At 43.2% G+C, this 12,136-nt stretch overlaps 1 protein-coding gene across 1 annotated transcript in view; it reads left to right on the forward strand.

Moving 5' to 3' along the window:
* The first annotated feature begins 5,606 nt into the window (after window positions 1-5,606).
* Window positions 5,607-12,136, forward strand: part of LOC132772730 (protein-glutamine gamma-glutamyltransferase 2-like) — a 59,480-nt gene continuing 52,950 nt past the window's right edge. The window contains exon 1 of the mRNA XM_067467128.1: window positions 5,607-5,718. Coding sequence (XP_067323229.1) covers window positions 5,607-5,718 — 112 coding nt within the window. The remainder of the gene's footprint in view (window positions 5,719-12,136) is intronic.

Genomic DNA, 12,136 nt, shown 5'->3' on the forward strand with positions numbered 1-12,136 from the left:
GGATCCTCTTTTTGGGTCTTACTGGCCTCTGCCTTGGCAGGGCCCCCTAAATTTGTGCTCTACATCACAACTCCCAGGATTCTATAGCATTGAGCCATGGTAATTAAAGTGGCATAAAACTAGATTAATTCTGCAGTGTAGATGCACCCTGAATCCAATCCTTCCCTCGACAGGAAAATACAAGAAGTTACCGCAATGGGAATGCAGCTGAAACGGCAGTTACATTCCAAAGAAAAGTCATGAACTCGCTCTCATGTCAACATGCAAAGAGTGAAGTCTTTGGCTTTTGGTAACATTTTTGAACTCTTAAAGAATTGATGAGAAGCAACTCCTTTGGTTCAGTTTCCGATAAGACAAACTCAGGAATAAAACTCGTGCCAAGGTAAATTCTGCAACAAATCTCCCCTTTTAACGTCCATTTCCCAAAAGTGCTTCTCCTTTTCTTCTTGCATTCAAGCCTTGTCCCCAGGAGACACAAAACAAATTTGTTCTGTCGTTTGCATAACAGCTCTTCAAATATTTGGCTCCCGTGTTGCGCTTCAGTCAGCTCCAAAAGCCAGTTGTCAAGGATGTTGACCCACCTTGGCCTTTGAGATGGAAAATATGCCTTTTTGCCATTTGGCTACCTTGATGATTTCTTGGTTTGCCAAACCTTGGGCTGTGTTGAATTTCCACCTTTGGGGTTTTAGATGTCACATTGGGCACCTTCATAGGGTGCATCTACACTGCAGAATTAATGCACTATGACCCCACTTGAGCTGCCATGGCTCAATTGTTATGGGATCCTGGGATTTGCAGTTTGGTGGGGGCCCTTTTGGCAGGGAATGTGTCCAGAGGAGGGCGACTAAAATGATCAAGGGTCTGGAGAACAAGCCCTATGAGGAGCGGCTTAGGGAACTGGGCATGTTTAGCCTGAAGAAGAGAAGGCTGAGAGGAGATATGATAGCCATGTATAAATATGTGAGAGGAAGCCACAGGGAGGAGGGAGCAAGCTTGTTTTCTGCTTCCTTGGAGACTAGGACGCGGAACAATGGCTTCAAACTACAAGAGAGGAGATTCCATCTGAACACGAGGAAGAACTTCCTGACTGTGAGAGCCGTTCAGCAGTGGAACTCTCTGCCCCGGAGTGTGGTGGAGGCTCCTTCTTTGGAAGCTTTTAAGCAGAGGCTGGATGGCCATTTGTCAGGGGTGATTTGAATGCAACATTCCTGCTTCTTGGCAGAATGGGGTTGGACTGGATGGCCCTTGAGGTCTCTTCCAACTCTTTGATTCTATGATTCTATGAAGGCTTGTAAAACTACATTTCCCAGGATTACATAGCACTGAGCCTTGGCATTTAAAGGAATATCAAATTGCATTATTCTGATCGTGTAGATGCACCTATAGCCAGAGTCAACATCCACAACACTGGAATATTTGGGAATTCAAACAATTTCCTCATCTACCAGAAGAACAAGCTATTTGCTTGATACTCTTCTTTATTCTTAGCTGTTAGTTGTCCCTAAAGTAAGGAATAGAGGTCTGAATGCCTTAAATGCACCATATCTGGTCTGATCATGGAAGCTAAGCAGGAACAACCATGGTCAGGAATTGGAGACCACCAACAAAACCCACATGGTTTTGGTGCTATTTTTGAGGAGGGGGCTGAAAGAACTCCCTCTGTCTTCCTGGCTTAAGAAAACCCTACTAAATGTATAGGGCTACCATAAGTCAATTGGAGACTTGGAGGTGTGCATCACACATAAGAACTGAATTGAATGACCAGAGGGAGAACCTCCTCCCCACCTCCTGCCTTTGGGCCGGCGGAGAGAGGAGCTAATGGGGGCCGCCAATGGTCTCCCCACCCAGGGATGATGGAAAGCAGAAGTTTTCCTTCCTTCGTATTGTCGAAGGCTTCCATGGCCGAAATCACTGGGTTGTTGTGGGTTTTTAGAGATGTATGACTGTGTTCTAGGGTCATTCTCTCCTGATGTTTCACCTGCATCTGTGGCAGGCATCCTCGGAGGTTGTGGGGTCTGTTGAAGACTGGAAAATGGGGTTTAGTGAATATAATATAATATATTGTGTGTACATATAATATTTATAATGTATTGTCAAAGGCTTTCATGGCTGGAATCACTGGGTTGTTGTTGGTTTTTTCGGGCTGTATGGCCGTGTTCTGGAGGTGTTCTCTCCTGGTGTTTCACCTGCATCTGTGGCAGGCATCCTCAGAGGTAGTGAGGTCCTCGCTGCCTCTGGGGATGCTTGCCGTGGATGTGGGCGACACATTCGGGGGGGGAGTGCCTCTGGAGCATGGCCATGTGGCACAAAAGGACCTACAACAACCCAATATTTATAATATTATAATAAGATAAAGGTAAAGGTTTTCCCCTGACATTAAGTCCAGTTGTGTCCGACTCTGAGGGTTGGTTTCTAAGTCGAAGAGCCGGCATTGTCCGTAGACACCTCCAAGGTCATGTGTCCGGCATGACTGCATGGAGCTTTCCCGCCAGAGCGGTACCTATTGATCTACTCACATTTGCATGTTTTCAAACTGCTAGGTTGGCAGAAGCTGGGGCTGACAGTGGAAGCTCACGCCACTCCCCAGATTCGAACCTGCAACCTTTCGGTCAACAAGCTCAGCAGCTCAGTGCCACCGGGGACTCCCATTATTATAATGTAATGCAATATAATAATAATAATAATAATAATAATAATAATGATAATAATAATAATATACTATTATAATTATATGTTTATAGTACATTTATTTATTTACTATTTGCTATATTCATATACTGCTTTTCTCAGCCCTCGGGCGACTCAAAGTAATATTACTAATAATATTACAATATAATCGTATAGTACGATGTAGTAATACTTAATACTGATGTTGTACTATGGTAATAATATAATATATTGTATTTATATATATATATATTGTAAGCCACTCTGAGTCCCCTTCGGGGTGAGAGGGGCGGCATATAAATAAGAATAATAGTCAGGAAGGTTTTCGTTATGTGTTCAATCATCTATGGCAGAAGAGGGTTGGACTGGATGGCCTTTGTGGGTCCCTTCCAACTCTAGGATTCTATGATTCTATACAATGAAGGAGTTGTTTCCCTGTTTGCATTCCTCCAAATTTGCAGACTCAGGGCGCCTGTGGTTTCCTTAATGGAGCCAATCTATACGCACTTCCTCCAGCTCCCACTCTATTGAGTATTATTTGTCATTTCCAATGAGTCATGTTAATCTACGAGGGTAAAACACATTCGGTTTAGTCATTTTAGATTCCATAGAGAGGTCAGGCTTGATTTGCTCTGAGGTCCATTTATTGGTCTTTTTGGTAGTTGAAGACTATCCGCAGAAAGAGTTGATATTTTCCCTTGTTTCTTTCTTCATTGTTCAGCTTTAACATCCATACATAGCAGTGTTTCTCAATCTGGGGGTCGGGACCCCTGTGGGGGTCGTGAGGGGGTGTCAGAGGGGTCGTCAAAGACCATCAGAAAACATAGTATTTTCTGTTGGTCATGGGGGTTTTGTGTGGAAAGTTTGGTCCAATTCTCTCGTTGGTGGGGTTCAGAATGCTATTTCGTTGTGGGTGAACTATAAATCCCAACAACTACAACTCCCAAACGGAAAGGTCTATTTTCTCCAAACTCTACCAGTGTTCACATTTGGGCATATTGAGTATTTGTGCCAAGTTTGATCCAGATCCATCATAGCTTGAGTCTACAGTGTTCTCTGGATGTAGGTGAACTACAACTCCAAAAATTCAAGATCAATGTCCACCAGACCTTCCCAGTATTTGCTCTTGATCATGGGAATTCTGTGTGCCATGTTTGATTCAATTCCATCATTGATGGAGTTCAGAAGGCTCTTTGATTTTAGGTGAACTATAAATCCCAGCAACTCTAGCATTACCAAATGACAAAATCAATCACCCCCAACCCCACCAGTATTCAAATTTTGGGCGATCGGGTATTTGTGCCAAATTTGGTCCAGTGACTGAAAATACATCCTGCATATCAGATATTTACATTACAATCCATACCAGGAGCAAAATTACAGTTATGAAGTAGCAACTAAAATAACGTTATGGTTGTGGGTCACCACAACACGAGGAACGATATTAAGGGGTCACAGCATTAGGAAGGTTGAGAACCACTGATACATAGGAACTTTGGGGGTTATTTCTATGCACATCTATACTGTAAAATGAATGGAGTTTGACATCGCTTCCACTGACATGGCTCACTTTTATGGAATCAGGGAAGTTGTCATTTTCATGCTCTTTAGCCTTCTCTGACAAAGAGTGGTGATGCCTCCTCAAACTACATCTCTCAAAGTAGTATAGCATTGAGTCATGGCAATTAGATGGTATCAAACCACATTATAGAACTATAGAATGCTAGAGCTGGAACAGACTCCAAGGGCCATCCAGTCTAACCCCTTTCTGCCGGGCAGGAAGACACCATCCAAGCCCCCCCAACAGATAGCCATCTATAACGACAGGCACCACTTAAAAATATAATGCTGCTCACTAAAAATATGAAGTCATCAAAAGGAAGAGAGAGTATGGTTGGATTTAAAGTTCTCTTTAAATGAGTTGTTGAAATATATCCGACTGAAATATAACACTATCAGGGGAATTTAGAGCAGAGAAGGGGAGAGACATTTAGTATTTTAAAAAGTAGGAACTGGGAAACACTAAACTTGAGAGATTTAAAATGATTCTTCAAATGAAATCCGCTGCCACCATTCCAATAATAATCAGGCTGAGGAAATATTGTGAGTTTGTTCTGCAACACACACTGGGCCACTATAGTTTCTTTGTGGCTGCTGTGAAACTGAGTTTAAGAATACTTTGACCATGAAGGTACACACACTGAGGCTGGTATAAGTTAATAAAAGAACAAGAATGTTTATTGAACAAGCTTGAAATAATTCAGGTACAAACGCTTAATGGTTTCAGAAAGTTTCTGGCATGAAAAACTTGTGGTTGCGTTAGAGTAAAATCTTAAACACTTCTGAGTTACAAGTCTTCAAAGTTCCACCACAGAAAATTACTTCAGGAAATTAATCTCTGACAGTAACTTCCAAAACTGATCCTTAGGAATCTAGCCAAAAATACTCTGAAATACCCTGAACTAGACTTCCCTTTGGAAGCTAAGGTAAGGGATTCATTACACCATCCAAACTCTCCTTTAAAATTAATTTGACAGTGTAGTTCCTTCATCTGACTTTGGTGTTTATGATACATCTTTCTGCTCAGGATCTTATCCTTGCCCAAACTTTTGGAAGAGAAGGTGAAAGACCTTGTAAAACTACAACTCCCAGGATTCTATAGGCAATTACAGTGATGTCCAACTGCATTCATTCCACAGAGTAGAGGCCACTTGTCTTAGGGTGCATTTGTACTGCAGTTTGACACCACTTTCACTGCCTTGGCTCAAAGCTATAGAAATTCTGGGAGCTATAGTTTGATGAGGTATCAGCCTTCTTTGGCAGAGAAGACTGAAGACCTTGTAGAGCTACAACTCCCAGGATTTCATGGCATTGGGCCATGCAAGTGGAAGTGGTGTCAAACTGCATTCGTCCAATAGTTGAGATCAGCGGTTCTCAAAATGTGCTCTGGGGAGCTCCACGATGGCCCCTTGGGTTTCTATTACTACTATTACTACTACTACTACTACTACTACTACTACTACTACTACTACTACGGCTGGGTGGCCATCTGTTGGGGGTGCTTTGATTGTGCTTTTCCTGCATGGCAGAAAGGAGTTCAGTTTGATGCCCCCTGGGGTCTTCCACTGAAATACTGTTCAGCTTATGTTGGTCAAAAAGGTTGCCCATGCCTGATATATGTGTGTGTGTGTGTGTGTGTGTGTGTATACACATACATACACGCATTGCTGTGGCCCACATGGGGGTTCTGTGTGGGAGGTTTGGCCCAGTTCTATCATTGGTGGGGTTCAGAATGCTCTGTGATTGTAGGTGAACTATAAATCCCAGCAACTACAACTCCCAAATGTCAAGATTCTATTTTCCCTAAACTCCACCAGTGTTCACATTTGGGCATATTATTGAGTATTCATGTAGAGTTTGGTCCAGATCCATCATTGGTTGAGTCCACAGTGATCTCTGGTTGTAGGTGAACTACAACTCCAAAACCAAAGGACACTGCTCACCAAACCATTCCAGTATTTTCTGTTGGTCATGGGAGAACTGTGTGCCAAGTTTGGTACAACTCCATCGTTGGTGGGGTTCAGAATGCTCTTTGATTGTAGGTGAACTATAAATCTCAGCAACTACAACTCCCAAATGACAAAATCATTTTTTGAGTGAAGGACATACATTGGGCTGTTAGGTGTCTTGTGTCCAAATTTGGTATCAATTTGTCCAGTGGTTTTTGAGTTCTGTTAATCCCACAAAACGAACATTACATTATATATACACACACACACACACATACATACATACACCTACCTTATATAATATATAATATAAACATTTCTTGGGAATCTATGAACACTTTTTGCTTCAAAAAGGGCTTTGTGGCTGAAAATGTTTGAGAACCCCTGGTCTAGCTGCACCTTTCCATTACCTTCCTGCAGGTTGATGATGGATGGAGGATGCTGGGGACAGGCCAAGAATTGGGTTCTTTCTGGAGGTGAGCAGCAGGTATGGGCACCTGGGCATGAGCCAGGAACTTCAGGTCATCGGAGGACGAATCCAGGAGAGAGAAAAACACTCAGTGGTCTGTGGAAGTGAAAGAGATCTGTGTGCAAAAATGCCCACGCCCTAAGACGATGGGGGAACAAAGGGGCCTTATGGGGAGGAAAAGCAGAAGGAGGAAACGGCATCGCTGCAACAACACGTAGCCCTGGGTTGTGTGTTTTTGTTACTTGTGTTACCTAGCAGGAAGGAAAGGAAGCTTACCTGTTTGCCTGTTTTAAAAAAATTCCAATGTTGACCTTTTGCCTCCAAAGGAAATTCCATGGTACATAGAAACAGCATGATGTGACAACAAGGAAATTAGAAAATGGAAACTGGAGGAAGAAATCTAGCAAACCCTTTAAGACCAATTATTAGTAGTATTGTATTGTCGAAGGCTTTCATGGCTGGAACCACTAGGTTCTTGTGGGTTTTTTCGGGCTATAGAGCCATGTTCTAGAGGCATGTCTCCTGACGTTTCGCCTGCATCTATGGCAAGCATCCTCAGAGGTAGTGAGGTCTGTTGGAACTAGGAACATGGGTTTATATATCTGTGGAATGGCTGGAGTGGGGCAAGGAGCTCTTCCCTGCTGCAGTTAGGTGTGAATGTTTCAGGTGATCACCTTCATTAGCATTTGAAGGCCTGCCTGAGCCTGGGAAAATCTCTTGCTGGGAGGTGTTAATCTGTGCCTGGTTGTTTCCTCTCTGCTGTTTTGCTGTTGTAATTTTAGAGTTTTTTAATACTGGTAGCCAGATTTTGTTCATTTTCATGGTATCTTCCTTTCTGTTGAAATTCTCCACATGCTTGTGGATGTCAATGGCTTCTCTGTGTAGTCTGACATGGTGGTTGTTGGTGTGGTCCAGCATTTCTGTGTTCTCAAATAATATGCTGTGTCCAGGCTGGTTCATCAGGTGCTCTGCTATGGCTGACTTCTCTGGTTGGAGTAGTCTGCAGTGCCTTTCATGTTCCTTGATTCGTGTCTGGGCAATGCTGCTGCGTTTGGTGGTCCCTCTGTAGACTTGTCCACAGCTGCATGGTATCCGGTAGACTCCTGCAGAGGTGAGAGGATCCCTCTTGTCCTTTGCTGAATGTAGCATTTGTTGGATTTTCTTGGTGGGTTTGTAGATTGTTTGTATGTTGTGTTTCCTCACCAGCTTCCCTCTGCGGTCAGTGGTTCCCTTGATGTATGGCGAGAACCCTTTCCCTCTGGGTGGATCTTCATCTTTACTCTCATGGCTTGTCCTAATTCCAACAGACCTCACTACCTCTGAGGATGCTTGCCATAGATGCAGGCGAAACGTCAGGAGAAATGCCTCTAGAACATGGCTCTATAGCCCGAAAAAAACCACAAGAACCTATTAGTATTATTTAAAACTAAGTTCTGGATTTCAGTCAATTTTGCAGACTCGGATCCAAAGATGCTAAAATAAATCTGTTTCTCTGAGGGTGTGTGCTGTCGAAAATGGTGGCTATTATTCTCAATAAAGGAGGGATGGACGTGGCACCTTTCCCCCAAGGGATTGCTTCTTGCCCTCCTATAGGAAACTGGAACTCTCAAAAACCCAAAACGCTGTAAATAACTCAAAATAAGTTTTATTGATCACAAAGAGTTATTTCTTTAAAGCAATGAGCTGGAAACTTCAGAGGGGTGAAGGAAAATATATGTTACAGTCTCAATTAGTCCTGGGTCCAAGGTGTTTGAAGCTGAGAAGCCTCACCAAGTTTCCTCTTTCCTCAATGGCTGTGAATGCCAGAGCAAACCACAACCCCAGTTCAGATGGCCTATGTTTTGAAGATTCAGGATCTTCCTTTGGTGCCAAAAGAACTGGTTTGAAGGCACTTGAGACTTCCAACGTTGTTCAGGTTGGTCTGAACATGAAGCACAAGTCTCAAGGGTAAAAAACCTGAGAACTGGTGCTAAGAGGTAACTTAAAATCAGGGTCTTTTAGAGTCAAGTCTCTTACTCACGTCCATCTGGTAGAAACTCTGATGGCAGAATGAAAAGAAAGGAAGCACTCCCCTCCGGCAGGAAGAGGTGGAGCCAAACAGTACTGATTGACAGCTATAAGTAACCAATCCATACAACTATACATAAGCAGGGTAAAAAGGGGAGGATTAAGCATGATACAACAGTTTAAGCCTTGCAACTAACAGTTCTATACATAGGTGGTGCCACTCGAGCCGTCACAGGGTGCATCTACATTGTAGACTCAATTGAGTTTGGCCTCAGTTTAAAACCATATGGCTCAGTGCTATGGAATCCTGGGAGTTATAGTTTTACAGTGTCTTTAGTCTTTTCTGCTGTTGCCTCACCAAACTACAGCTCCCAGAATTCCATAGCATTGAGCCATGGAAGTTAAAGTAGTTTTAAACCACATTACTTTGACAGTGTAGATGCATTATATAACTTGCCACTGGGCTCTTAACCTTTATGTCCTGTAATGAAACCGTTTAACTGGCTCTCTTTTTTTGCAAACTGCTGCAAAAGCAAAGACAAAAAAAACCCCACAAATCCATGCAATCCATCCAAAAAACAGTTTAGAGTCAATTAAATTTAAGAGTTCAATATTTCCCCTTGTAAATGCCTGGGCAATGAAGCATGTTTGGGTTTAGGGCCAAAGGAAAAATAGGTTCCATGCTGATGGTATTTTTCTTGGGATGCATCTACCCTGTAGAAGGAATGCAATTGGACACCACTTTAACTGCCAGATAATCTGGATTCAGAAATTGGATTATATGGCAGTATAGATGGGACCTCAGTGGTGTGCAATCCTGGTAGCTGGGGTCTAAAAAGACATATGTGCCTTAAGCTCAGAAGGACTGCCAAGGACTGCCAAGGACTGCAAACTTGATGATCCTGCCTTCTAGCCCTTCATCTACGACCGTCATTAACAAAGATCCTGATCAGGACTGGCACCAGGATGGAACCCTCCTGATAGCCCTACGCTCGTCACTTCTTTCCAGGATGAAGAGGAGAAAACCTTGGGGAGAATCACTCTCTGGGTTCATCCATTTAACCAATTCCAGATCCACCTCACCGTAGTTTTGCCTAGCCCACATTGGACTAGTTTCCTTGCCAGAAGGTCATGGGGGACCTTGTCAGAGAAGGCCTTCCTGAAATCCAGGTATTCCCCGCATCTACCCAGCTTATAACTCTATCGAAAAAAGAGATCAGATGAGTCTGGCATGACTTGTTTTGGATAAATCCATGTTGACTATTAGCGATGACCGCATTTGTTTCTAAGTGTTTGCAGACCACTTCCTTGACAATCTTTTCCAGAATCTTGCCTGGTATTGACGTGACGCTGACTGGACATTGGTCATTGTTTGGGTCATCCTTTTTTCCCTTCTTGAAGATTGGGACCACATTGTCCTTCCTCCAATCTGCTGGAACTTCTCCCATTCTCCAAGAAGTCTCAAAGGTGATTGCCAATGGTTCCAAAATGACTTCCGCTAGTTCCTTCAGTACTCTTGGGTGTCGTTGCTCTGGCCCTGAAAGGGGACTTGGACTCATTTAGAGCGGCCAGGTATTCCTGGACGACTTGTTTCCCAATTTGGGGTTGGATGTCCTCTAATCCCTCATCCACTCCATCTTATTTATTTATTTATTTATTTCAGGTATTTCTACTCAACCCTTCTCAACCCCTGAAGGGGGACTCAGGGCGGCTTCCAACCGGCATACGTTGATGCCTACAATTCACACAGTAAAATAATAGTAACAATAAATTATAACAGTTAAAACATTGCATTAATACAATAAAAATACAATAAAATGCCAGCCTGGTGGCCATCGTTTTGCCAAGTCCGTAATTAATAAATTCATTCCACTTATCATAGTCCGTTTCCAAAGCTTCAGTCGTCATTGTCCATTGTCAGTCAGCCAGATTATCCAAAGTCCTGGTCCCATATTCATGTTTTTAATTTCCTTGATTATGTGCCAAGATGGACAGGATGGCAGATGTGTGAGCCTCTGCTAGAAAACCTCCAGAATATGCTTTCCGACAGTATGTTCCACTGTGTAATGGTTTTTACCATCAGGGTGTTCTTCTTAGGTGGAATCTCTTTTTCTACATTTTGAACTCATTGCTCCATGTCCTTATAGGACACTTCAAGCTCTATTCAAACATGGAGAGGTTCATCACATAAGTCAAATTACTTCTGGCAGTAATCCATGGTTGAAAAGTGTCCTGGCATTCATTGATGGTCTCCCATCCAAGCACTAACCAGAGTGTCCATTCTTAGCTTCCAAAGTCAGTTGAGTTATTATGCCTTTGGGGTGTTCAGCATGATGGTTCTCTGACACAGCAGAACATAGGCTTCTAACCTTCCCTAGCTTTTTTCTTGCTGTGGTTGAAGATGACTTTCTTTTTGTTTCTCTTCTGTGCAAGCGATAATCCTCTAACCGTGTCTAAACAGGAAAGAAATCTTAAAATTAACTGCCTTGGTTAGGATTTTGATGGAAAACCACCAATGACTATCAGGCTCTGTTTCAGAGGAAGGAACTAGCAAAACGACTTCCAAAACTTCCTTGAATAAGAAAACCTTGCAAAATCCATAAGCGACCTAAAAGCCTACATATGCACAAAAGTCATCTTGGGACGCAGTTTTGTGGAGTGAATGGGATACAAATAGATGAATCTTGGACTAAACTGGGGTCTGAATCTCAGCCTCTTTCCAGCAGCAGAAGCAAGTGGTGTGGCCCATCCAAGAAAGGTCAGATCAAGGAGGCAACTGATGTAAGGAAAGCTGCCGCTCGGCAGTTTCTAAAGGCCTGGATCTCCCTCGTCTTGTTGACATGTGTTTTTTAAAGGGTGACGGCTTGTCCCTTCGTTGTTTATCCAGCCTTCGGAGCCAAAACCCCGTCCAGCTTTCTTCGCCCTCTGCAGGGAACTGCTCTGTTTTGCTCACTTTGCCTTCGGCGGCTGAAGTCATGGAGAGGAGTCGCTCCAAAGCCTTGCCAGGAGAGGAAATGCCTTGGCAAGCGGAGACCACGCTGGGCCAGCTGTGGCACAAACAGGGCGGCCAAAACATGACTGGATGCAGTGGAGGGGTTTAAAACCCTTCTCTGCTTTGGAATTATCCAGGAGGAAATTCCACATTTGTGTGCATTCCATAGGTTGAGTTTATAGAATCACAAAATCCTAGAGACCCCAAGGACCATCCAATCCAACCCCCAACATACAGGGAGACACCATCCAAAGAAGGAGACTCCACTGGGTTCCCATTATTAATCTAATTTTGGAGCTGGAAGAGACCCCCAAAGGGCATCTAGTCCAAACTCCTGGGCAATGCAATTGATGACAAATGTCCAAACTCTGTTTAAAGGCCTCCAAAGAAGGAGACTCCGCCAACTTTTGAGGCAATCCATGTTATTCTCAGTCAGTGTTTAGATGGAATCACTTTTACTGAAATTTGAGTTAATTGGTTCTATAATTGGCG

Source organism: Anolis sagrei, chromosome 4 (assembly GCF_037176765.1).
Source record: "Anolis sagrei isolate rAnoSag1 chromosome 4, rAnoSag1.mat, whole genome shotgun sequence".
Lineage (NCBI taxonomy): Eukaryota > Metazoa > Chordata > Lepidosauria > Squamata > Dactyloidae > Anolis > Anolis sagrei.